The sequence below is a fragment of the Astatotilapia calliptera genome, chromosome 3, assembly GCF_964374335.1.
Source record: "Astatotilapia calliptera chromosome 3, fAstCal68.1, whole genome shotgun sequence".
Classification (NCBI taxonomy): Eukaryota; Metazoa; Chordata; class Actinopteri; order Cichliformes; family Cichlidae; genus Astatotilapia; species Astatotilapia calliptera.
In genome coordinates, this window is record NC_137424.1 from 76,121,937 (window position 1) to 76,149,208 (window position 27,272).

The window sequence follows — 27,272 nt, forward strand, 5'->3', positions numbered from 1 at the left end:
GAAACAAAGACAAATCCAAACGATCCATCATACTGAGTCAAAGTGATCACAGGTCTGCTTGTTGGAAATTACATTAAACGTTACACAAAGAACATAAAAGAAGTAAACTTCATAAAAACTTCACAAATGATGCTTTAAATGAAAAATAAATCCCTGTAAATAATTCAACAGGTCACATGTTAGAACCACCTTAACTAAACTCTGTAGCCGGTCACTGTGGTTTGTCCCAGCAGCTCTTAGGAAACAAACTGCTAACTTCAGTGTCAGCACACACTGTTAGTAAACTATGCAACACTGAATTCAGGTTTCAGTTGTGTTAAGTTGTGAAGTTGTGATGAAAGTCTTCTTACTGACACAGGTAGGATGGTCAGGCGTCCTCTGTTCCTTCACCGTTCATGAACTGTCACTTATAAAATGCTGCCAAACATCAACTACACTCAATAACTAAACGTGTGCAGGTTAAAGTGATGGACGCCCAGATCTGCACTCCAAATACAAACAGACTAAAGGTGTTTCCTCCAGAAACAAAGACAATATTTACAAAGGTCTCACAGGTAAATTGTGAGCGATCACAGCAGCATCTCATCCTGACTAACAGCTTTTAGATGCAGGGAGAGCGTCGTGGTTCAGAGGTGGTTCAGCAGATGATGAAGGCCTTTCTTTTGCATTGTGTAGTGCTGTGGAGGCCATGATGGTCGACTGGGTCTGCTTCTACTGAACTCACAAACACTTCTGAGGTATTTACACCTGAAGCCTCATTGAATGTGAGTCAGAAACAAACGGCTCAGCTGTGATTAATGGATGTTTCCCTGCATTTCTATTTTCACACAGTTTATTTCTTACAGCAGGAAAACTGAACAGAATGTATGTAAGAGGTCAGAGTGAGGATGACGTCACTTAATACAGGAAATACATGTTTGTCTGTTTTGATGATGAAGGACTTCTTCAGCTCTGTAAACAGCTACACTTGAGAGGACAGAGGTGATTTCATGGATCAATAACAATGTGTTTATCAGCTTTCATCATCGCAGTGCAGACATGACGTCAGATCTATCAGAGTGAAGGCCGTCTCTCTGATGACGTCACAGAGCAGAGTCCTTCTGTCCAATAAAGGATCTCAGATCAGCTGCTGCCATCTTGTGGCCACAGTTGGTTACTGTCTCTGAAAGTTGTCTCATGTTTCCTGTTGTCCTGCTAACAAAGGCTGGAGCTCATCATGCTGAGAGGGCAGCAGCATTTTGTGGCTCTTCACACATGTTCATTATATTCTGATGATCCTGGATGGAGACAAACTACAGATAAGTGTGTTCAGCCCAACTAGTTTATCTCATTACAGCTGTTTGATGTTTCCCTTTGAATCCCCCTGAAGATCCTGACAGTGAAGCACGTACATAATACTCCAGCCTTTCAACTCTGAGCTTATTTAGTTCTATTAATACACTGAAATCTCATTTGTGTCATGAAGAAAGTCTTTAATCAAACAGAATTCAAAGAGCAGAAACATTTCATATATGGAGTTAAACATGAATCATTGTTTCAACAACATATTTATTGTTGTCATAAACAGACAAGAAGACAACAACAAACTGCTCCTCCCATTCAACACATGTCAGTCCATATCCCAGCAAACTAAATCATCTCCATTTACACATCAAATAGAAACATGAATCACTTGGAATGATTAGAAACTTGATAGAATTTCAAATCTAGTTTGGGGAGTCATTCAGTGAGAAACAGTGAAATGATTTTCCATGTGAAAAGGTGGACAGCAGAAACAGAAAGAAAGAGTGAAACTAAAAGAGAAACAAAGAGCTTTGGAACAACGAGGCAGCAGGAGGACAGCTGCAGTTTAACAGCTTCAACTCACTGACAGGAAACAACATTAGAAACATCATCATCCTCAACTCATCTGCTGCACTGACACTGACACCTTCAACGGACACACCTTTGCTTTACCATCATCAACAGTGTTAATGTATGGAAACATCCTGTGAGTGAAAGTGTGTGTGAAGGTGTGTATGTGTGTGTTAGTATCAGGATCAGAGAACGACAGCTTTCCTCTGTTCCAGTCCAGATTCACTCTGATCCTCTGGAGCTTCTTCTCTACTGAGAGAGTCGTGGATGGAGCTGATGGTGAGAGTGCTGAGTATTTACCTTCATAGAACAATATTGTCCATAATCCAGACAGTATGTATCCCTTCCTCTGCACAGACTCTGCTAACACACCCAGTTCCCACCATGTACTGTCTCCAACTTCAACATCCCAGCTGTGAGTCCCTGAGTTAAAGCCCTCAGAGCCCAGGACAGACCAGGACCAATCAAACCTCTCTGGATTATCAGGAAGCTGCTGCCTCTCTCCTCCTTCTCTCACACTGGTCAGATCTTCAGACAGGATGAGTTTTGGATGAGCAGTGTTTGGGTCCAGAATGAGAGGAGTGTAGGAGACCATGTACTTCATCTTGTTCCAGATGTTGAAGGTCAGGTTGCCCAGGTGTTTGGCCTGGTCTATCAGAGCTCCTGAGGGCAGCTGTGGATCATCCAGCAGGGGGCAGCGCTGGACTCTTTCCACTGCAGCCTTGTAGTTGTGCAGGAATGAGACGTCTTCAGCTCTCAGCTCCTCCTCTGTGGCTCTGACTGTGTCTGAAAGAGCTGCTATCTCTCTGCTCAGAGCCTCCATCTTCTCCTTCATCATCCCACTCTTCTGCTCCTCTTCCTCCCTCAGTGCAGCCAGCCTGGCCTCCTCTTCCTCTGCTAGAAACTGGTGAAGCTTCTTAAACTGCTCCTTAATCTGCCTCTCTGTGTGTCGGGCCTGGACCTTAATGTGTTCTGCTGTTTGATCAAACTTCACTTGAACTTCTTCACAAACCTTTAACTTCTTCTTTAAGGGCTCCAGAGTTTCCTGAAGTTCCTTCTTGTGTTGTTGTGCAGCTTCATCGATGGGTCTGAATCTGTGATTGGTGTGTTTTTCTGAGGCACAGCAGACGACACACACTGGCTGCTGATGGTCCAGACAGAAGAGTTTGAGTTTCTCAGAGTGCAGACTGCAGAGAGCCTCTGAAGCTCTCTGATCTCTCTCCTGTAAGAACGACTCACACAGGTTCTTTAAAGCTCGGTTTAAAGGTGGATCATAAACTGATCTTTTCTTACAAACTGGACACTCGTGTGTTGGTCTCTCTCTCCACCATCTCTTCAGACAGTCTTTACAGAAGCTGTGGCTACATGACAGAAGAACAGGATCTCTGAAGACCTCCTGACAGACCGGACAGCAGAGATCCTCCTCTGATCTGGAAGCCATTGAGTCTGTGAGTGAAGCTGAAAACAGCAGACAGGAAGTACAGTCAGTCCTGGCTCCCCTCCCTCCTCTACCACCTTCACTGAAACTTCCTTTGAGTCGTGTTTTTGCTCAAACTCACATTCAGTGTGTGGAGCGTCAGCAGCTTGAAGCAGCAGTGTTGGAGTTTTCCACTTTTCTCTCCTGTAGCTGGACTCACTCAGAGGAAGCTGCTAGTTTGGTCTGAGCTCAGTCTGATCGTCTGTGCGTCTCTCTGCACTGAAGAAGAAAAACATCTTGTTTCCTGGTTTTGTTGCATGTAAGTGATGTGAGGGGAGGAGAACAATGTTGCTTTACCTGTAGCCTAGGTGTGCTTCATTCCAGAGTTAGACTTTCATCCTGCCAGCAGCTCAAAAGCTATAAAACAGGTTTTCCTCCATTCCAGCTGCACATGTCACAACATTACTCTTAATTTTAATTACTTTTGTAGAATCTATTTAGACTTTGAAGCAAAACTATCAGATTTCTCACATAACTAAAAGATTTAATTTATTCATCAGTAATCATCAGTGCACCTGACTCACATATTTTGGGTAAAACACACTGCTAACCTCAGTAAGGGCCAGTCAAAACACCCTTTACCTCAGGTCACAAATAAGTACAGTATTAAAGTTCTGTGAGTGATGAGACATTCTGTATGATTTTAGGATGGATTTCTTCATTTTAGCCCTGATTTTGATTTTGCTGTATTTCCAAATCTTAGACATAATGGAGGATTTCGGAACATAAAACTTACCAGAAAGTGATTATCATCAACAGTTTGGTTGCTGATGTCATAGCTAAATTTAACCTAAAAAAGATGTGACACCACTAAAAACTGCCAAAAAACTATGCTTGAGACTTGTGTCTTTTAGGGACTTTTCTAACACAAATATCTGCTTTAACTTAAATGAGGACCACGAATGTCCTTTGGAAACTGGTAAATACAATGAACTCTTTGATTAAACATCTGCTTGTGTTAAGGTACGCTTCATGATTTCAAGATTTATTTCTTTTCTGTTGGTGTTCCAGTCCAGTCTTGCTTTTTTCCTGTAAATAAACCTTGTAAGTACTCCAGTACTGAGGCCATTTACGTGAAAAGGGAAAGACCATCTCTGAATTGAGGAGGGAGCCTAAGGGTACATCTGTCACCATCTTACAATGCTGTGATTGCAGCCATTCCCCAACTCTGTGAAAGGTACTCATGGCCATTGATCAGTGGTTGTTGATTAATGGTCATGAGAATTTGCATAATTAAGATTAAGGAACTGACCTCCCAGCCCATTGTTCCTTCAGCAGGCTGGTTTCAGTCATTATGCAAATGTACTGGTTGTGGAAACCTGCAGTCAGCTGAGACTGAAGAAGTCACTTGGATGAGTAATGAAAGTTTCTCCCACAAAACGCTACGTCCAGATGAACAGAATCGACTTCTGGAGATGTTATTAAGAATCTACATTTTGTATAAAAATATTCTTATCTTTATTTTTTCAGTGTGGAATCTATATAAAAACCATAGAGGCTCTCACTGTTTGCAGGTTGATGGACATTCACTGTTTTTTTGTTTGTTTTTTTACCTGATCCTGGTAAGAAGCGGATCACTTCATATCACTCAGTTAAACCGGATAGGACTTCACTAAACCTCTAATCCTGCCTCTCAGGTCCACTCAGACCTGACATAAATCTCTTCTCTTCATCACATGGAGTACACACGGATGTCCACTGACAATTTACATTTCACATTTTAAGAAACTATAACAGGATCGACTGTTGAACCATCAGGTCTCCAGCTGCCGGTGTCCACAGAAACGACGTCTCTGAACCAGATGAATCTTATCAGTGCCTAATTGTTTCTAATGGGCACATTTTGTTTTCCATATGTATATTTCATTTGAAATGACTCACGAAGCTAATTAAAGCTAATGTGTGAAAAGTTAAAGAGGAATTAAAGTAAAACAGCTGAAAAAGTTCTATTAAAGAGAATACATCCTCTTGAACTGCACAGTACAACACTGTAACCAAACGTGTGAATGAACTAAACTTAATGAACAAAGAGAAAAACAGAAACATGGTAAACTATGAAAGATTTTGATAAAGTACGTAGTTATTGAAACTTCCAGCAGTCATATTGTTTGATCTGAATCAGAATCCAGTGTTTGATGGAAATCTGCTCCTGCTGCACTTCAACACATTAAAGAGAGAGAGATGAAAGAAAAGCTGATGATGAGAGCAGAGAGAGGAAGGTGTACTTACCGTGCAGGAGGATCACAAACACCACAAACATCTTCATGTTCCTGTCAAACTCAGAGACTCTTTAAAAGCCCTTCAGGACATCAGCTCACAGCAGCTTCACTTTCCTCTGCTGATCATCTACTGACACTCTCACACTGCTTCACTGTCACAGCTCAGAGTTCAGCTTCACACTTTGTTAAAGCACATCTGTGGAATGAAGTCCGGCCGGCCACAGATCAGACGTTTGTGAGAACGGAGGCAGTGATTTGCTGGTTCACCTGTGGGGGCGTGGCTAACAGAAAAGTGGATGAACAGGATGGAAAGTGTGAGAGAATGAACTCCTCCTACTACTCTTATCAGATAAGTTTGTTGGTGTTCTTTTACTAAAATGAAAGAGACATAGTTTCATCAGACTTTACCTTTAGCCTATTTAGCAGAAGCTAATATTCAGAAGATTGTATTTATGAATATCTGAAACACTGCGTGTGTGAAAAGAGAGGGAGAAAACTGAGAGGTCAGATATTTGCTGATCTTTAAAGTTTAAAATCACCACATTCCCACAGACCAATCAGATACAGGATATGAGGAATTATTCACCAGGTGGCCTTTATGACAGGATTCAGCAGCTCTGAGCCTGATACTGAGGTGGAGAAACTCCAACATACCTGATAACCTGTGGCGTGGGAAAAGGAGTACCACGGTACATTTCACCCTTGATTAAAGGCAAATATAACTCTGGATTATTAAGCAGAAGCAGTTAGTTTCTCTTTATTATAAGTAAAAAGAGTAACTGCTGAATATAATGAGTTATTTATTTTTATAGGCAGCACATACCGTTTTAATCTGATCCAATTTCTCCTGTTAAATCGGTGTAGAGGAGGAAGATGTTTTTGTCTGTGTGCAAACAACTTCATATGTGTGAGACAGTTTGTTTCTGCAGGCAAAGAGGTGTTTAATGCCCTCAGGACAGAATCAACACAATGACATAGATACCAAAGTTTCCATCTAACTTTTTTAAAATGCCCAAATTTTAATTCTCTGTGATGTTATGAGGTTTAAAAAAAGTCTTAAATCGAACTTTCCTGAAGCCCACATTCAGCCCCAAACACATCAGGAGCATCAGAAACACCACAGAAGAAGAACAACACTGATCAAATGAAACCTTACAAAGTTTTTATTTCACAGTTTATCATTATATAAATACAAAATGTAAAAATATCAGTCTTGACCTCTGTGTGCAGATCCAACCAATAAGCAAAGAGAAACAGTGAACAGCTCATACTGAGTGGAGCTGGTCACAGGTCAGTTTGAGACAAACAACTTTAATACTTTAACACTATGATTGGGTTTATAACTGAAGTGAAGGCACGCTTGTGTTTTTCTTTCATGTAGTAAAATTAATATATTACATGATACAAGATATCTTTTCAAACACATTTTCAAAGTATTTTTTTTAAAATCTCAATAATAAATAAACTCAACTGCTGCCAAGAGCATGCAGAAGCACCAGGCGGCAACATAACCATAACTGTGAGGAAGTGTTGGCCAATCAAAAGCCCACAAACAATAACAGGATGCAGACTGACATCTAACAAATAGATAAAGACACACAAACCTCTGAAGGTGCGAGACAAAATCTGTTTCTTTGTCCTCATGTAAATACAGAAAATCTTCTGAATCTGAGAATCTTCACTTAGCAGTTGTAAAAAAAATAAATAAATAAAAACCCTTGGTTGTCAGGGATCCATGTGGATCGCTAATCATGTGGATGAAAGTCCAAAAAATACCCATGCACATGTGGACATAGCCTAAAGACGCTCCTCTTCCTCAGAGGATCCACCTGAGCTTCCTCTCCTCTCTCCTCCATCATGGAGGGAACGTCCTCCATGATGGAGGAGCTGCTGGAAAGTGCTGAGAGTTTCCTCCAGAGTGAGACCTCTGTCACAGTTCAGAGGATCTACGGCAGCAGAGACCTTCATGGACACTAAAAGTCTCAAACACACAACAACAACATCACACTGACTCCACTCTGACATCACTGATCAATAATCAAAGAACACACAGATCAAACTGATTGATCAGCCATCAGAGGAGTCGGATCAATGGAGCTGCTTCTGTTCCTGATGTCCCCTGTTTGATCCTGGACCTGAACTCTCCCTGCAGAGGAGACACAAGACAGTCAGACAGGAACGAACTAACTAACTAACTAACAAACAAACCTTTGACTCTGAGCTGCACTTTTTTGTATCTGCTGGTTCTCCCGTAGACTTTACATCGGTATGTCCCACTGTCTCTCTCTGTGGGACGTTTCAGGGTCAGACTGAGGTCTCCAGCTTTCAGCAGGTTGTTATTCATCTCTGTTCGGTCTCTGTAAACCTGGTCCTGTTCTCCAGCCTGGTCTGAAAACACGTGGACCTTCCTGTCATGAATGTCCCACCACACCACTTTAGCATCTGCAGGCAGGTCTTTTGTAGTTTGAAAGGGCAGCTGGACAGACTCCGCCCCCTCCTCCACCTCCACCTGACAGACTGAGAGGACAACAAACAACATAAGCTGTGAGGGAAAATTTCTATTTGAGTTGACACTGTTTTCTTCCCTCTCATATGAGATTAATAAAGCTTGGACTTTACTGCCTGTCCATGTCTCAGTGTTTTGTTCTGTTGTTCACAGCTGATGATTACGTGGATTCACAGGTCCTCTACTGAACCTTGTGACACACCATAGGCAAGACAAGCAGTTTACCCTTACTATTTCTGTTATATCCATTCCCTCTTCACCAGAGTTCAGGCACTTTGACATTATTTGTTACACAATGCAGATGACAATCAGTTGTACATCTCTTTTTTTGAAGCCCCAAAATGTTTCTAAGTTAAAGATGTGGAACTGATGCTTACACCATTAAAAGCAGCTGAGAATCTTCTCCAACTGAATAAAGACAAAGCACAAACAGAGTTGAAACTAAGGTAATGGAAATGATATTGTAAGTCCCTTTTCCACATTTTCTAATTTTTCAATCAGGAACCTTTTGTTGACTTTTGATGCTTTTAGTTTGTGTAAATCTGGTTTGCTCTTGCTTTTTTCACTAAAGAAAGATTTCCAAGTAGACTTTCTTTGTGTTGTGCGTCCTTGTCTCGATTATTGTTGTACAACCTCGCTGGGATGACTGCAGATCAACTTCAGAGTTCACTTTAAGATTTTGCTCTGACAGATTCTCCTTCAGCTTCATGCTAATCGATTTCCAAACTGTTGCTGATCAGTAAGCTCTACCTTTCCTAGCTCACTGAGGAAATCTAGCAGTTAGAAGGACAAAGTATGGCGATAAATTAAGTGTTAAAAAGGTGAAACGTCCATATTATGTACATCACATGTGAAAAACAAAGTATTATCTGACCTCTAACTTTAAGCTCCACCTGTTTCTTCATCAGGGTGTTTCCCTGTCCGTTGTAGACGGTGCAGGTGTAGGTCTTTCCATCCCAGTCAGTGGGGTATGTCAGGGTCAGACTGAGGTCTCCAGTTGTCAGCAGGTTGTTTTTCATCTCTGTTCGATCTTTGTAAAACACAAACTGTTCTTCAAGGTTGCCAGGTCTGTTCTGCCATATGTGAACCTTCCTGTGTGAACTGTCCGTCCACTCCACTTTAGCGTCTTCAGGCAGATTAACTGTGGCTTTGCAGGGCAGCTGGACAGACTGTACACCTGAATCCACCACCTCCACCTGGGGGACTGAAAAGACAACAGAGCACTGAGCACAATAAGCATTGCACTGAATAAGTTAAATATTTGCAATTAAAACATGTTTGACTGATTCCCCTGAAGTTGCCTTTGATGTCCAATCAGCAGCAGAGCTGGTTATTTTAGAATAAAAGCTTTATTTGCAGTTATTGAAAGACAATGATACTGCAGTTGTTATCACAGAGGTGTCCTATGAAACAAGGTCGACATATCCATACTTTCTTTGTTTTAACTGGATCAACAAAATCTAAATCCTGTTTTTCTTCACAGCAGTTGCAGGTAAACTGCAGCAACAATGCGACTCAGACAGTTTCTCTGTAACTGCAGGGCTTCCTGCGCTGTGTGTGTGTGTATGTATGTGTGTGTATATATATATATATATATATATATATATATACGTACATATATATACATATATATACACACATACATATATATATATACATACATACATACATACATACATACATACATATATATATATATATATATATATATATATATATATATATATATATATATATATATATATATATATATATATATATATATATATATATATATATACACACACACACACACACACACACACACATACATACACACACACACACATAATGAAATTAGTGTGTAAAAGGTCACAGATGTGGATTATATGAAATATATGTGAGTTCTGAATATAAACACACGACTAACCTTTGACAATGAGCTCCACCGTCTTGCTCATGATTGGACGATTTCCTTCGTGGCTGTAGATCGAGCAGGTGTAGATGTGTGTGTCTTTGTCTGTGGGGTATTTCAGGGTCAGACAGAAGTCTCCAGGTTTCAGCAGGTTCCTCTTCATCTCTGTTCGGTCTTTGTAAACCTTGTCCTGTCCTCCAACCTGGTCAGACACGTGGACCTTCCTGTTGGAAATGGAATTGTCCGTCCACTCCACTTTAGCATCGTTGGGTAATCTGACCATAGCTTTGCATGGCAGCCGGACAGACTCCTCCCCTGAATCCACCACCACCTTGTAAACTGAGGGGACAACAAAGCACAACAGGATGGTCACATGACCTCCCTGTCCCTCCTTGTCTTCTAGTCTCAGTCAGATTGTGTCTCAGTTTGTTCCTGATGTGTTCCTGACTCGTTCTTTGGTAACTCGTCTGCAGCATCCTGTAAAGTGCTGCAGACATGTTGGATGAAGAAGAACAGACAGACTGAGCCTCAGCCTGGGGCTGATGAATACCATGCCTGAAAGACTACTCAGGACTTCTGGGTTTTCATCAGAAGAAGAAAGGAAGACATTTAGAAGGCTTCAAGGCAATGAGAACATGTCAAATCCACTCAACTATCAGCTCTGTCTAAGCTTTGAATTGGATCAGAGTTTAGGTTTTGTTAAAGAGAGAATCAATCTAGACTTCCTGTTTGATGTGCTGGTTTATGCAATTTACACTATAGTGAAATCACATTACCTCTGCCAGCAATGTTGTTGTGTTTAAATTCCACAAAGCCCAAAGCAGCATCAGCAGATTAAAGCAGAAACATGCATATACAATAACACTACGTACCCTGAGCTTGCTCGGTACAGCTACATCTATCACTACAGCCGTCTTCTTCTGTTTGTCTACCACCACTATGTCCGGTTGGTTAGCCACCAACCTTTTGTCCGTCTGTATCTGGAAGTCCCACAGGATCTTAGCTCGGTCATTCTCCACCACCCTAGGAGAATTTTGACCTCGGGACTTCCAGGTTATACTCGGCACAGATGTTCCTGTACACTATGCCGGCCGCTTGGTTATGGCGTTCCATGTATGCCTTGCCTGCTAGCATCTTGCACCCTGCTGTTATGTGCTGGATTGTCTCTGGGGCATCTTTACACAGCCTGCACCTGGGGTCTTGCCTGGTGTGATAGACCCCAGCCTCTATGGATCTTGTGCTCAGAGCTTGTTCCTGTGCTGCCATGACTAGTGCCTCTGTCCAGCTTTGTCCAGCCACTGGTAGGACCTTCTCTATTTGTTATCATCTGACTACATTTTTTGGCAGTTGGTCAAGTCTGTGCGTATTTGGTTGGCAGTTTGTAAGGCCTCAGACATCGACAGCTTGCTGGACTTCTTAGGCACCTTCTTGTAGCACCTTTCTGCAGCTCCGATACTTGGCTAACCTCCCTCCGTGCCACCTTGATCTTGTGGGTAATTCTTTCTCTAATGGTTAAAATTGTATTTGTGAAGAAATTGATGAAGTTATCACCATTAACACTAAATGAATGGTTGTCTCAAGAGTGCTCTGACTTTTTGTCAGATGTCAAAGGTTTACGGAGTTCCTTTTTATAGAGCCACAAACCAGTGTTTGATCCCCGGCAGGTGTGTCGCAGAGTGGGAAAAAGAGGTTTGAAAAATGAGCAGACACCTGCTAACGCTCGGCATTATGGGTAGTGTAGTAGAAGAAACTCACCTGACATGAAATACTGCCGCAAATGAAAGAAAAGACCTCCAGAAACCCCAAGAACAACCAGGAGAACCAGGAGACCCACTAAAACTTTGGACCAGGATGGAAATGGTTCTGTGGAGAAGCATAAAAAAAGATTTCTGACCTGTGACCTGTATCTAGAAAACTGACCTCTGACCTCAACTTACAGCACTGACCTTTGACCTGCAGCACTACTTTCTGTCTCAGTATGTCTTTGTCTCTGTAGATGGTGCAGATGTATTGTCCCGTGTCTTTCACTTTGGGGTGTTTCAGGGTCAGACTGAGGTCTCCAGTTCTCAGCAGGTCTTCATTCATCTTCGTTCGGTCTCTGTAAACTTCGTCCTGAGTCATAAGGTCATCATTTCTGTTAGAATACTCATGGACTGTGATGAGTCCGAGGTCAGAGCGAGTCCACTCCACTGTGGTGTCCTCAGGCAGGTCAGATGTTGTGTTGCAGGGCAGGATGACAGACTGTGACCCTTCCCTCACCGTCACCTCCACCTGCTGGTCTGAGAGAACAAGAAACCAAAGTGTCAACTGTAAAAGTGGCAGCAAAATTCCTCTGAGTATTTTGTGCTGGGTGATGCATAGAATGACATTTATTTACATATTTACAGAAATATGTGTGGTAAACACAGCCCTCTGCACACGAGCTGACATGAGTCTGTCACATTTTCCAGAGGCTGCAGCAGTTCTCTGCAGTCATCTCCTGCTTTGTTGTTCGTGTTTCCTCTGAGGTTACATCTGTTCTAAATGATGCTGCGGGTTTCATCTGTATTTTTACAAGACTTGGGAATTAATTTGCATCAGTTTGACCTCTGGCCTTTGACTAGAGTATTGACCTGTAATTACAGCAGGTGTTGGGCTTGTTGCTGACCTTTGACCTGCAGCTGGATGTCTCTGAGTCTCCGTTCTTTCCCTCCAGCACTGATGGAGCAGGTGTAGTTGCCGCTGTCAGTTTTTGTGGGTTTCCTCAGAGTGAGGCTGAAGTCTTTAATGATGAAAGCGTAACGATTCATTGATGTGCGTCTGCTGTAACGCTGGTTTTGTCCTCTAACATCGTCTCCTCCTTTTTCTCCTTGTAGGTGAACAGATTTGGGATCGAGGTCACTGCAAGTCCACATCACTGTGGTGTCCTCAGGTGTAATACCTGAGAAAAGACAGGGCAGCAGGACAGACCTTTCCCCCTCATTCACCTCCACCACCACAGCCAGAGCATGCTGGGAAACTGAGGACACACAAAGAAACTCAAGTCAAATACATGTTGTGGGTTTGACCCAGAGTTTAAGATAAATGAAAAGTGACATTATAGTCAGAAACCAGATGTTCCAAACTGGAAGCTGGTTCCACAGAAGAGGGGCCTGAAAACTGAAGGCTCTGCCTCCCATTCTACTTTTAAATACTCTAGAAACAACAAGTAGACCTGCAGAGCGAGAGCGAAGTGCTCTAATAGGGTGATATGGTACTACAAGGTCATTAAGATAAGATGGGGCCTGATTATTTAAGACCTTGTATGTGAGGAGCAGGATTTTGAATTCAATTCTGGATTTAACAGGAAGCCAAAACAGGAGAAATCTGCTCTCTCTTTCTAGTCCCTGTCAGGACTCTTGCTGCAGCATTTTGGATCAGCTGAAGGCTTTTCAGGGAGTTTTTAGGACTTCCTGATAATAATGAATTACAGTCGTCCAGCCTGGAAGTAATAAATGCATGAACTAGTTTTTCAGCGTCACTCTGAGACAGGATATTTCTAATTTTAGAGATGTTGCGCAAATGGAAGAAAGCAGTCTTACATATTTGTTTAATATGTGCGTTGAAGGACATGTGCTAGTCAAAAATGACTCCACGGTTCCTCACATGCATTTAGGTTTTTAATATATTGTGTAATTAGTATTTTTTCAGGTTTGTCCGCATTTGTAAAATAGTTTTAGATCGCAGGAAAACCACACAGCAGAGCAGGGAAGAAAAGAGGTGTTTGCTTTCTGATGACCGACAGCAACACATTAACCTCGTGTCGGTTTCTCCAAACATTAATAATCACATGCGACTTAACGCTTATCTGCACTCATGTCTCATATCAGCGTCGCCCACGCACACTGAGCTACTGTAGCACATAGCTACTGTGGTTAGTTAGTGTCTCTTGCTAGAAACTTCCACCTGAAAGCCCGCAGTCTGTTGGTCCTCAGCCTCTCAGACATCGTTCACACTCTCACAGGTAAAGTCAAACCTCGTTAGGTCGCTGTTTTCCGGGAATGAGTGAATTTATGGCGCTGTGCTGTGACTGAGTGCAGGTTAAACAGGTAAACGGAGCTCAGAGAGTTTCTTACCGCTCAGGAGGAGAAACAGCAGCATCTTCATCCTCCTTTATAAACCACAGCAGCCACAAAGTCCGGTAAGCCTGGAAGAAGCAGAGCTCCCACACACGCCTCACTGTTCCTGGAACTTTGTGTTTTGTATGTGAGGGAAACGCCCCGCCTTCCTCCAGCTGTAACTACTGACAGCTGCTGGTGTGTTCCAGGAAAAACACGACAAACAGGATTTGTTTTGCTTCTCAGCACGTAGAACCATCCAAACGCCACAGCATAAGAACACTTTTACTTTTGTTTGTTGCAGCACAGTCACAGACTGAGCCTGTGCACTGCTGTGCGTGGTTTACACAGCGACTCACGCAGCTGATGCAGGCCTGACTCAGAACCGCTCCTTACATTCACTGCTGCCGTCTTTGATGGTTAAGTCGGGGTTGGTGGGGCTGCTCCGACTTGGAAATCTGAGTTTATGGGGAAGTTTCAGGTTCAAATTTTTACAGGACGTTTTGGCTCAAGAATAGTTATTAAAGGTTAAGTTGGTTATCCTGTTATGTCATAGGTTAAAACGAACTCTTGAATCTTTTGAGTGCATTTTGTGTAATTTTCCTGTTGTTGTGCGTGTCTGTGGATTCAGAGCATGTCACAATCCACACGACAGGTTCATGCATGTTCCACGTTCACTGTGTCTTTGTGACATCTAGTGGACATTTGAAGATGCTACACAGAACAGTGCAGGGACAAAACCAGTCAGGTAACGTGCTCTAAAAATAAAATAATGCAACACGAAATAGAAAGCATAAATTAACCGCAGAGGAAGTCCCGTTACTGTGCAGACAGATGTGGAAAGAAAGCAGTTTGTTACTGTATGACACAGTAACACTGGCTGTGATGGAGGCTTCTCCAGACACTTGTCACTTGCTGTAATGAGTTTCTGTTTTGCTTATTGCACCCATACACATTTACATGAACTTAAACAGTAACTCTGAAACGCATCATATTCGTTTTTAATCTGAATTTGATTCATTCATTCCACTTTTTTATCTAATAAAATCACTTTAAGCTCCTGTGCGTTTAACTGAAGTGTTTTGTCACTTATTTAAAGCTTGGCTGTCACTTTGTCCTGGTTGTTCAGGAAAAAGAACTGTGTGGGATCTCTCTAACCCGGGTACAAACTTTTAAGGCTTACCAGTGTTTTACCTGGGCTGCAGGGGGCGCTGAAATTCACACAAAATAATGAAATCTGTAACTCATTATATTACGTTTGATATTAATTAGCAATACATGCGTTCTTTTACTCATAACCATTTTACTTAGCTACCATCTCATGATTTGGGTTTACCCCACTGCATGAAATAAACACTGCGCCACCACAAAAGCCACTACAAGAGAGAAAAAGTTGCTGTTTGGCCAAAATAAGTAATAACAATAGTTTTTCTGCAGCAACACTTGTTTGTCTTTAGCTCACTGATGGCAGCAGATGGCAGCGAGCATTAAAAGCATGTACAGAGATTGAAGTTCTTAATCATCTACTGTAAACAACTTGTAAGATTTTAAATTCAAAGCCTTTTTAAAAATCATGTTGTTTTTATCACACAGTGAACAGTTTATTGTAGATTTCATTCTTTATGATTTTAATGAATAGTGACAGGAAACAAAAGTAAAATCAAAACAAAATGAATTCAGAGACAAGAAGATAACAACAGAGACGAGGACAAAGAGATGAACAACAAGGTGAGACGGGAACATCCAGGAAAACACCGACTGGGAAAACAAATCTAACGGTTAAACAAAAAACACTATAAAAAGTAAATAATAATAAAAAAGTTTATTCAGAAAACATTTTCAAAGCCATTGTTACCAAGTGCTTTCCAAAAACATGAACATGAACAAACATGGAAAAAAATTATGAATCAGTTAAACTTGCCTGTCAAATTTGAATAACTTATAATTTAATTACAAATAAATCAAATAAATACAAACCAAAACTCAAACATGGCCCCAAACCTGAGGACCAGGACAAAGACAGACGACATACAGACCACAGGTCACGTTCTTAAAGTGATCACAGGTCTGCTTTGGTAGAGAGCGACCTTCAAACTGGAACATGTTCCTGTGATACCGTCATGGTGGCTTACTGATTATTTACATGCTTGAAATAAAGAAAAACAGAAATAAGCAACAGAAATGGATGTTTTCAGTCAGTTACTATGGTGACATAACAGGTAAAAGACAATTCTGAAAACCCATCAATGTGACTTTATCATAAACAACTCTGGTCATGTGATCATGTGGTTTGCAGGAACGCTCCTCTTCCTCAGAGGATCCACCTGTGCTTCCTCTCCTCTCTCCTCCACCTGTTACAGTGAGGGAACGTCCTCCATGATGGAGGAGCTGCTGGAAAGTGCTGAGAGTTTCCTCCAGAGTGAGACCTCTGTCACAGTTCAGAGGATCTACGGCAGCAGAGACCTTCATGGACACTAAAAGTCTCAAACACACAACAACAACATCACACTGACTCCACTCTGACATCACTGATCAATAATCAAAGAACACACAGATCAAACTGATTGATCAGCCATCAGAGGAGTCGGATCAATGGAGCTGCTTCTGTTCCTGATGTCCCCTGTTTGATCCTGGACCTGAACTCTCCCTGCAGAGGAGACACAAGACAGTCAGACAATGAAGTCGATCATTTCAAGTCAAAGCACCTCTAAAAACTGAATCACTGAAGCGGTATTTTATTCACATCAGAATTACATGTGAGAAGAAAATTTACAACTTCATTTTTCCAGACTGTCAGAATCCAACAGCATCACTGACTCGCACTGGAATGTAGCTGAATGTAAGTGAAGCTCTCAAACAATTTATGTCCCTACACTCACCGATGGTCGTGAGCTTTGGTAGTGACTGAAAGAACGAGACTGCAGATATGAGTGGTGGAAATGAGGGTGAGGTGTTTTGGGCATGTCCCACCGGGAGGAGGCCCCGGGGAACGTCTTGGTGCTCCCCAGTCAAGTTGGAAGAGGTGGCTGGGGAGGGAGAGGGAGGACTGGGCTTCTTTGCTTAGGCTGCTGCCCCGGTTAAGAGGAAGAAATGGATAGAAGGTACTTAAAGATTAAGCTGTTGCTAATGTAAATTGTGGTGCCTGGAGCTCTCTTATTAGTGTCTGTGTATGATGATGAGTTTAGAAGTGAGAGAAATTTAATTTATGGAAACATTGCGTTAAAGTATCACCAATAAAACAGTATCAAGGCTACTAAGTCAGTTTCATAAATATAATTTTCCCACTTGTTGATGCCCAGAGTGGTTGAAACTAGATCTATTTTACTTGTTTTTGCTGTTGAAACATAATCCAACATATCTAACAAGTCAAACTCAAATCACAAGACAGTCAGAAACAAACAAATAAACAAACCTTTGACTTTAAGCAGCACCGTTTTGTATCTGTAGAGATTCCTGCTGTCGACTACACAGTTGTATCTCCCACTGTCTCCATCTGTGGGGTGTTTCAGGGTCAGACTGAGGTCTCCAGTTTTCAGCAGGTCTTCATTCATCTTCGTTCGGTCTCTGTAAACCTGGTGCTGTTCTTCAGCCCTCCAGCCGTTCTGATACACGTGAAGCTTCCTGTTGCATCTGTCCCTCCACTTCACTCTAACATCTTCAGGCAGGTTTTCTGTGGTTTTGAAGGGCAGCTGGACAGACTCCGCCCCCTCCTCCACCTCCACCTGACAGACTGAGAGGACAACAAACACACCGTGAGCTAAACAGATGGCAGCAGCAGTTTGCAGCGGAGTTATAGAGAAAGCTGAAGGAGAGAAGGAGACAACAGCAGGAGGTAACACGACAGAGATCTAAAAAGTCAAAGCAGTTTTTAAAGATGTTGGAGACGACCAGAGTCTGATGGTGCTGCTTCACAGTCATGTCTCCTGTCGGTGTGGATCTACTTACTGCTGAAAGTGTTTGTGGACCTAAAATGAAACATTAGAGAAAAGAGTTCAAAGAGTTCTAATTACAGATCCTGTCTTCTGTCAAGATCGGTTTCTTTGTAGGACAATATGACTCTCAAGAAAGCACCAGATTTAAAACACATCTTCAACCTGGAGCCACAGAACCTGTCATATATCAAGGTTTCATTATTTCTACACATCACTAAGTCCTCAGGATCAACACAACTCATCTCTACAGTTCAGTCTGAGCTGCTCTATTGGACCAAAGAGTTAAATCAGCTCCACTGAAACCTGCTGATAATCACATGACCTCAGATGAGCTGCTTCCTCCAAACAAACTGAATGACTGTGTGGATCTGTTCCATCAGTCGTGTTGAACACGAACAGCTTTGCAGGATGAAGAAAACGGGACAAAAATTCAGTGTCTGAGAACAGAATCAGAGCCTGAAGTGAGAAATCTCTCCATGAGAAATCCAGACTGGATCAGACTGTCTGCTGGACTCTTACACACATCGAGCGCGAAAAACAAAAGACCGTCTGCTCCAACTGAGCTGTGTGACACTAACTGGTTGGTCAGATTGTGTTTACTGGTAGTGTTTTGTTGCTTGCTCTGAATCTGAAGCTCAGTTTGTCTCATGTCAAGTTCTTCTACCTTTACATTGTTCCTTAAAGGTTCCTTCATGTTGCCCACTGAGGAGTAACTACCACAACTACAGCCTACCAATGGCTTTTTTCTATTTGGATTCACACTACCAACAGAAGTACTAATGCTTTAAATAATATAACAGATTAAGACACACACACAGAGGAGCAGCACTGACCTCCGACTTTCAGATCCACTTGCTTCCTCATCAGGATGTTTCCCTCCGTGCTGTAGATGGTGCAGGTGTAGGGGCCTCTGTCCCAGTCTGTGGGGTGTTTCAGGGTCAGGGTGAGGTCTCCATTTTTCAGCAGGTCTTCATTCATCTCTGTTCGTCCTCTGTAACGGCGGTCCTGTTCTTCAGGCTGGTCAGAGCTGCTTGGATACACGTGAAGCATCCTGTATGAACTGTCCGTCCACTCAACTTTAGCGTCTTTAGGCAGGTTAAGTGTAGCTTTGTGTGCCAGCTGGACAGACTCCAGCCCTGAATCCTCCACCTCGACAAGGGGGACTAAGAGGACAACAAAGCATAATGTGACAGACAGCACCAGCACTGAGCACATTTTCTTTGGTTTTCTTTGAATGAATTATCTTTGACTGGCTCCGCTCTGACATGCTCCACTTTCTTTGCGTTAGCTGGCTTAACATAACATCAGTCGCATCAAAGCGCTTTATATTATAGGGTAGATATGTCAGTAATCATCAGTCATTATCAGTAATACCAGGACTGAGATAATCAACTTTCTCCATTATCCAGGATCTGAGTGTGTGAATCAATGGGGAGAATAATCGTTTGGCTTCATCCAGTAAGAATTCACTCAGTCCTCAAGTCCTCACCTCAGATGTTTAGAACAGAGCTATTAATCTCACTCAATCTGATCAAATGCAGTAATAAAAAGGCACATTTCTCCATTTGACCTATGAATACTTAATATCTGGCTACTTCCCAGTGTAACACTCAAGCGAGTGTAACATTCGCTACACCTGCCAGGACCTAATAGACATCGGTACCCAGCACCAGTCTTGTATTTACGTGCATGAAAGCTGGTGCAACAACGGGACAATAATAAACAGTCAATACTCCCCGAACCTCAAGTTCATGTCGGTAAGATGCCGGCCTTTTTTTCTACCAAGAGAGCTAACAGTATTGATCATCACGGCTGTGTACATTCCACCCAGCGACAATGTAAACACGGCGCTCTCCATCCTGCTGAACACCATTTATGAACAGCAGGGGGCCACCCTGGCAGTGTTCACATAATTGTAGGTGGCTTTAATAAGACTGACATGAAGACTGTACTCCCACAGTTCTATCAGCATGTCAACTGTGCCACCAGAGGAGAAAACACTCTAGATCATGTTTACTCCAACATCAAGCATGCATATAGAGCCATACCCCTCCCCCACCTCGGTCAGTCCGACCACCTCTCCCTCCTGCTCTCCCCAACCTACACCCCCCTCAGACGCACAGCCAGGCCCACCACAAAGACAGCCTGGCCTGAAAATGCTCTCTCCAAACTGCAGGACTGCTTCACACAGACATATTTGAACACCAGGACCTAGAAGATTTCACAGGATCAGTACTGGATCAAGTTCTGTATTGGGAATGTGACTGTGGACAAAAGCATTTGGCTTTTCCCAAACCAAAAACCCTGGATGACCAGCAAGATCCGCACACTCCTCAAAGCCCGCGATGCTGCCTTCAGGTCAGGTGACAGAGCTCTGTACAGGGCTGCTCCGCTGATCTGAAAAGGGGAATTAAAAAAGCCAAGACAGACCATAAAGGAAGCATAGAGTCCCACCTGTCCAGCAACAACACACAGGGTGTGTGGCAGGGCATACAAGACGTCACAAACCACAGAGGCTGCACTGTGAAAACAGAAAACCTGAGTGTGCAGCTGGCAGAGGAAATAAACAGCTTCTTTGCCCACTCTGAAAGACTACAACATCTGCTTCAGCCCTGCTCCCATCCTCATCCTCACCTGGTTCCCACATCGTTCAGATGTGTTCCTAGTAGTGGACCGGCAGGAAAGCTGCCGGTCCACTACGAAGTACCTGGCAAGGTACTAAGAGCATGTGCCCACCAGTTCACCCTCATCTTCAACAGAATCTTCAGCCTTTCACTGGATCAGGCAGCCATCCCATCCTGTCTAAAATCAGCCACAATCATCCCAGTGCCGAAGAAGTCTCCCATCTCCAGCCTGAATGATTACCGCCCTCTGGCCCTCACACCGGTAATCATGAAATGCTTCGGGAGACTAACCCTTCAGCACATCGACCCCTACCAGTTTGTATATCGCACGAACAGATCCACAGAAGTCACCTAGAACAGCGGCAAAGCTACGTCCGAATGCTCTTTGTGGACTACAGCTCAGCTTTCAACACAATCATCCCGGACATCCTCATCACCAAACTGGTCACTCTTGGCCTCCCTCCTCTCACATGTGCCTGGATAAAAGACTTTCTCACAAACTGGCCCCAGACTGTAAGACTCCGCCCTCATCTCTCCTCCACTCGCACACTGAGCACCGGCTCCACACAGGGCTGTGTGCTGAGCCCCCTCCTGTATTCTCTCTACACCCACGACTGCAGTTTGACCCACAACAAAAATCCCAGATTTGTATAATTGTACATTAGGTATTTATTTTTTTAATACACTTCATATGTATCTAGTGGTGCAGGACTGTGCACCTCACCCCCTTTCTTTTCTCACATGTCTGCACTGAGTAGGAGATGCTCTGTATCTCATTGTACATGTGTAAAGTGACAATAAATGGAATTCTATTCTTTTCTAAGCAGAAACCAAGAGTGCAGGTCACAGCTGGTCATTATATTAAATACTTGTGAAAACCAAGTATGCTCTTACCTTTGACTTTCAGCTCTACTTGTTTCTTCATTAGGATTGTTTTTTTATCTGTGCTGTAGACGGTGCAGGTGTAGGTGGAGTTATCTCTGTCTGTGGGGTGTTTGAGGGTCAGGCTGAGGTCTCCAGGTTTCAGTGGGTCTATATTCATTTCTGTTCGGTCTTTGTAACAGTGGTTCTGTTCTTCAGGTTGGTCAGAGCCGTTCTCATACACGTGGACTATCCTGCCTGAACTGTTCTTCCACTCCACTTTAGCTTTTTCAGGCAAGTGAATTATGGTTTTGAGGGGCAACTGGACAGACTCCACCCCTGAATCCACCTCCACCTGAGGGACTGAGGGGACAAAAAAGCAAAACATGAGCTGTACAGACAACAACAGCACTGAGACCATTCTTTGACTTGATGAAGTTAAATATTTACTCTGAAAACATGTTGGGCTGGCTGCTCTACCACACATACACACTCTCACAGCGGGGCCATTATAAGTTCATGTGAGACGTAAAACAGACAGCGAGACTCCTTATCTCCTTATCTTATCCTTATCTCAGGGAAGAAGGAGGGAGGACTTGGGATATAAATCGTTAGGCAATGGCTAAGTAGAAAACACGGTTGTAATCCTCTCTCTCTTTCTCTCTGAAGGGAATGTTTTCAAGGATAAGCTGAACTAAAGGTATAGACTCACGTGGTGTGTTGAGAAATTTTCCTTGTCTGTGAGGCATATAAGACATGAGCAACCACACCCATCTTCAGAGACTGCTTAGGTGTTTGACCAGAGCGTTTCTCTGTGCTGCAGCACGTCACCAACTTCAAATAATGCTCACCAGGTGTTTGCAGTTTATTTAAAACTTCTATGACACAAGTTCAACATATCCAGGCAACAGCCAACACAAACAAACTGGCGTTAGCACCTTGAGTTGACTGATGACTTTTACCATTATATAAATGAAATTTAATTGAATTAAACAAATTCTAAACTCCAATGACAGATCCTCCTTCTCTGTTAACAAGATTTTCTGCTTCAGGCTCTGAGCTCATTTACATTAAAAGGGGCATTTGATGCATCACGTGACTCTTCTGCACAAAGAAAACTGACTGAGTGGCACCTTCTTTGCTTAGAAGCCCTCATGAAGATAATTATCACAGCAAAAAATACAAAAACAAGAGTGGAGCTGCAAGTAAGCGTGAGAGGAACGCAGTAATGGACTCTACCAGTGCATTCAGCTCTGACACTGTCACATCATGAAGGAGACGTGGAAATCACTTTGTTACACAAATCAAAGTCCAATCAATTCTATTGATGGAATATTGTGTGATCAATAGACTGATCAGTTTCTAATCTGTCATCGATCAGCTGGAAATCCAGCATGTCAAACAGACAGGCAGCAGATTAGGACCAAACACAAACACAGTGAGACTTTTTCTTCACAGCAGTTGCAGGTAAACTGCAGCAACAATGCGACTCAGACAGTTTCTCTGTAACTGCAGGGCTTCCTGCGCTGCTGTTAGTCAGACACGGATCAACAGGTTGTGGATAGAAAGCAGATTCCTTCAGCAGAGGATCCATATCACACGTGAAGCATGTCGTCGGGAAACAATCAGTGAAAATGGGACACTTTGAGCCTCAAACTCTGAACATGACCTGCTGCAGACCAGCTGATGTGTTCAGCATCAGTTACCATGGTGATCTATCAGATTAGAAATGGTAAAAACTCTGGCTTTAGACTGAACAGACCTCAATAAAAACATTAATTTGAATGAACCTCAAAGTGTTTTAGTCCTTTAGAGGCAAGCTGTACTAACCTGAATTAACACATTAATTAATAAATAATTTTTCTTCCACGTCAAAACTTCAGGAATGAAGTAGCAAATTGTTGATGTCGCTACTTATAAATCAAATTTCCTCAGAAATATTGTTTCATGTCAAAATCACCACTGAACAATGATTTTAATATTCCAGCAGCTTTATGTGGGTTACATAGCCTTCTGTTGCAGAGGTAGGTCACAGAAAACATTGTCCTGTAGTTTCAGTAGAATATGATGTTTAAAACTGTTTCCCTTTAGGAGAAAGTATTGTTTCATGCTTGTGGTGAAACTTCTAGTCTGTAATTAAAAGACAGACACGAAATAAAGTAGGAGGGATATTTCTTCTGTGGTAACCTGCTCAGCATCAAAAACAGATGCCCTGTTCGAATTTACAGATTGGCAAGATGCTGCTTTGCCAGGGTGGATGTCTAGTGTAGGGCTGCTCGATTATGGCAAAAATGATAATCACGATTATTTTCACTGAAATTGAGATCTCGATTATTTGACGATATTTATTTAACAATAACAATGTATTTAAAGATTGTCAAAAAATAATATAAAATAGTGTGCAAATACTGATAACAGTGCAAATGCTTGCAATATAAGAAATAAATGAAAAATGTAAACATCTATGTTTAGTGAACTTTGCAGTGTTGCTCTGTGGTGCAGCTACGACACTGTAGCAAAGTTTACACACTATGTCTACTTGATCCACGTCTGACTCCGCCAACCCATAATGTTTCCACACCACTGAAGGTTTTTTTTATCTCTTTTCAACCAACGGCAGTCACTCTCCTCTCCAAATAACTTCTGCTTAGCTTTCCGAGCTTCCCTCGGGTCCTCTTAATTGTTGTGACGCGTGTTCGAAATGCAGAGAGGTGCGTTCGATTTGCCACACGGAGCAGCGCGAGAGTAAAGCATGAGGGAGGTGCTAATAATCGGCTCAGTCATTTTTAATGATTGTTGAAAGCCCAGATCGTAATCGTGATTAAAATTCGATTAATTGAGCAGCCCTAGTCTAGTGTGAGGCAGACAACTGTGTTCACATCGAGGTCCAGCGCTGTAAGTTTTAATTCCAATTGCCGAAGCAAATTAAATCTTTTTAAAAGACAGAGATTTCTCCTGTACTTCCTTCTGAATAAATTCAGATGTGATTAACCTGAGAGAACACTTTAATGTCTCCATTCCCCTAACTCAAAGTGGCAGGGTTAGAAGAAAAACACACTCAACAACCTATCATTATTCTAACTCATACCATCTGCCATAACCAGCTGAAGCCAGGCCACTTAGTATACATTCAGTAACAGCGTTTTACAGGCCTTGGCTTTGAGGTTTCATTGTTGAGTTGTGAATGCAAAAATAAAGAAATCAGACTAAAGAAAAGGTCACAACTGGGTGTCATATGAAAAACAAAGAGAAATACTATTTTAGCTCTAAACTGTATCTACATCACTGACCTCTGACTTTCAGCTCCACTTGTTTCTTTATCTGGATGTTTCCCCCCCTGCTGATGGTGCAGGTGTAGGTGTTTGTATCTCTGTATGTGGGAAATTTCAGTGTCAGACTGAAGTCTGCAGGTTTCAGAAGGTTTCTCTTTATCTTTGTTCGGTCTTTGTAATCCTGGTGCTGTTCTCCAGGCTGGTCAGAGCCATTCTCATACACATGGACCATCCTGTTGTCTCTGTCTTTCCACTCCACATTAGTGTCTTTAAGAAAGTTAACTATATTTTTGCAGGGCAGCTGGACAGACTCCACCCCTGAATCCACCTCCACCTTTTGGTAATCTGAGGACAACAAATCATAAAAGAATATAACACATTAGTAGAAGCGCTACTGACGGTCACATGACCTCCCTGTCCCTCCTTGTCTTCTAGTCTCAGTCAGATTGTGTCTCAATTTGTTCCTGATGTGTTCCTGACTCGTTCTTTGGTAACTAGTCTGCAGCGTCCTGTAAAGTGCTGCAGACATGTTGGATGAAGAAGAACAGACAGACTGAGCCTCAGCCTGGGGCTGATGAATACCAGAAACCATGAAGACCTCATGTGTCTGCTCTGAACACAGTCAAAAGACCACCAGAGGACACCTGTTAACCATCAGCATTATGGGTAGTGTAGTAGGAGACACTCACCTGACATGAAATAGTGCCGGAAATTAAATAAAAGACATCCAAAAACCACAAGAAGAACCAGGAGAACCAGGAGAGCTGTGGCCCAGGGTGGAAATGGTTCTGTGAAAAAAAACAACCTTTTAATCTCTGACCTGTATCCACAATATTAACCACTGACCTGTATCTCGAGCACTGACCTTTGACCTGCAGCACTACTTTCTGTCTCAGGATGTCTTTGTCCCTGTAGATGGTGCAGATGTATCCTCCACTGTCTCTCTCTGTGGGGTATTTCAGGGACAGACTGAGGTCTCCAGTTCTCAGCAGGTCTTTATTCATCTTTGTTCGGTCTCTGTAAACTTCGTCCTGAGTCATAAAGTCATCATTTCTGTTAGAATACTCATGGACTGTGATGAGTCCAACTTCAGAGCGAGTCCACTCCACTGTGGTGTTCTTGGGCAGGTCAGGTGTTGTGTTGCAGGGCAGGATGACAGACTCTGACCCTTCCCTCACCGTCACCTCCACCTGCTGGTCTGAGAGGACAAGAAACCATAACATCAACTGTAGAAGCAGCAAAATTCCTCTGAGTGTTTTGTGCTGGGTGATGCATAGAATGTCATTTATTTACATATTTACAGAAATGTGTGTGGTAAACACAGCCCTCTGCACACAAGCTGACATGAGTCTAATGTCACAACATCACATTTTGAAGTAGCAGCAGTCATATTGATGGTAATGTGAGCAACACTTGATGTCTACATTCCTTACCTCTGACTCTGTCATGTAACCAGAGCACACATACACTGCTCAAAACAATAAAGGGAAAACAAAAATAAGACATCCTAGACAACAAAAATCACACAAAAATTATCAATCGAAATCAAATTTAGCAACCCATGGAGGTCTGGATTTGGAGTCGCACTCAAACTTAAAGTGGAAAAAACACTATAGGCTGATCCAAGTTTGACGTATGTACTTAAAACAAGTCAAAATGAGGCTCAGTAGTGTGTGTGCCTCCACGTGCCTGTAGGACCTCCCTACAATGCCTGGGCATGCTCCTGATGAGGTGGCAGATGGTCTCCTGAGGGATCTCCTCCCAGACCTGGACTAAAGCATCTGCCAATTCCTGGACAGTCTGTGATGCAACATGGCTATGGGCAGAAATCTGTGCCATCAGAAACTGAATTTGAATAAGTTAAATTTGAATTTGAATTGATCGGATTGAATCTGAATTGTAACTTGAATAAATGCTTTTAAAAACTGAATATGAATTAACCTAACTTGAAATTCAATTTATTGGTTTTAAAATGATCATCACTAAACTGAAATTGAATTTTATTTTTTGAAAATGAATTCATTTGCTTTGAAACTGTATTTTATCCTTTAAAAATTTAGCTCTCGAATAATTTCAGATTCATTTCTCACCATTCAGTTTCAGTTCTACAATTCAAGTTCAGTTCCAAAATTCCGTTTTTTGGGACTTACATCCGGTTCCGCTTCAAGACTAATGAGCGCAGATTGATAGAACTACATTTTACTAGTAGTGATGAGATTTCCGGCTCTTTTTGGAGAGCCGGCTCTTTCGGCTCCCAACCGGCTCTTCAGGTTGTTTTGTTGCTTTAGTTAATTTATTATTAACAATAATATAAAATTATGCACAAAAGGAATTACTAATGTAAAAAAACTTGGTTTTATTTATATATGTTTATATATAAATATATACGGTGGCCCCTAGAGACAAAACATGTACAAACTCCAAAACACATTTCTAGCATTAACTGAACTTCCAAAACAGAGCTACCTGGATCACTTAAATTACACAATTGAAAGCATATGTGTTTTGTTTGTGTATTAATACACAAGCACTCATATATATTCAAATAATTAAAAAA

General features: G+C 42.2%; 3 protein-coding genes across 10 annotated transcripts in view; all 3 read right to left on the reverse strand.

The window, feature by feature from the left end:
• Positions 1-1,451: 1,451 nt before the first annotated feature.
• Positions 1,452-5,826, reverse strand: LOC113019691 (nuclear factor 7, brain-like). The gene has a single exon (XM_080294354.1). It carries the CDS (start codon positions 3,293-3,295, stop codon positions 1,901-1,903), a length of 1,395 nt encoding a protein of 464 aa, XP_080150480.1. The 5' UTR covers positions 3,296-5,826; the 3' UTR covers positions 1,452-1,900.
• Positions 5,827-6,690: 864 nt separating this feature from the next.
• LOC113019760 (uncharacterized) lies at positions 6,691-14,243 on the reverse strand. Of its 6 annotated transcripts, none has more exons than XM_080294326.1 (8): positions 14,045-14,225; positions 12,598-12,948; positions 11,897-12,229; positions 11,706-11,813; positions 9,966-10,289; positions 8,931-9,260; positions 7,759-8,067; positions 6,691-7,696 (listed from the first exon to the last, which is right to left on the reverse strand). In XM_080294326.1, exons 1-8 carry the CDS (start codon positions 14,073-14,075, stop codon positions 7,605-7,607), a joined length of 1,878 nt encoding a protein of 625 aa, XP_080150452.1. In that variant the 5' UTR covers positions 14,076-14,225; the 3' UTR covers positions 6,691-7,604. The 6 variants fall into 6 exon arrangements, 5 of the variants coding, with proteins under 5 accessions (XP_080150452.1, XP_080150458.1, XP_080150463.1 ...); XM_080294332.1 differs by having other exon boundaries at positions 7,813-8,067; positions 14,045-14,223; XR_013903986.1 differs by lacking the exon at positions 6,691-7,696 and adding an exon at positions 8,562-8,829 and having other exon boundaries at positions 7,924-8,464; positions 14,045-14,211.
• Positions 6,691-27,272, reverse strand: part of LOC113019660 (uncharacterized) — a 28,094-nt gene continuing 7,512 nt past the window's right edge. Inside the window, exons 3-10 of one of the 3 annotated variants that reach the window (XR_013903976.1) lie at positions 25,581-25,913; positions 25,405-25,503; positions 24,734-25,060; positions 21,477-21,806; positions 18,792-19,121; positions 17,439-17,756; positions 16,351-16,673; positions 6,691-7,379 (exon numbers count right to left, since the gene is read on the reverse strand). Coding sequence is in view for 2 of the 3 variants with exons in the window: in XM_080294311.1 (XP_080150437.1) it covers positions 16,582-16,673; positions 17,439-17,756; positions 18,792-19,121; positions 21,477-21,806; positions 24,734-25,060; positions 25,405-25,503; positions 25,581-25,913 (1,829 nt within the window). In the remaining variant the exon portion in view is untranslated. Of the gene's footprint in view, positions 7,380-15,833; positions 17,092-17,438; positions 17,757-18,791; positions 19,122-21,476; positions 21,807-24,733; positions 25,061-25,404; positions 25,504-25,580; positions 25,914-27,272 lie in introns of those variants that run through there. The other 2 variants (XM_080294311.1, XM_080294313.1) reach the window with 2 other exon arrangements.

Coding starts and splice junctions, on each gene's coding strand:
- LOC113019691 (XM_080294354.1), bottom strand. CDS start 3,295: ATGGCTTCCAGATCAGAGGAGGATCTCTGCTGTCCGGTCTGTCAGGAG.
- LOC113019760 (XM_080294326.1), bottom strand. CDS start 14,075: ATGAAGATGCTGCTGTTTCTCCTCCTGAGCG. Junction 10,290..11,705: donor GCGGCAGTATTTCATGTCAG/GTGAGTTTCTTC, acceptor TTGTCCCCTCAG/TTTACAAGGTGGTGGTGGAT. Junction 9,261..9,965: donor GGTGGAGCTCATTGTCAAAG/GTTAGTCGTGTG, acceptor TTGTCTTTTCAG/TCCCCCAGGTGGAGGTGGTG.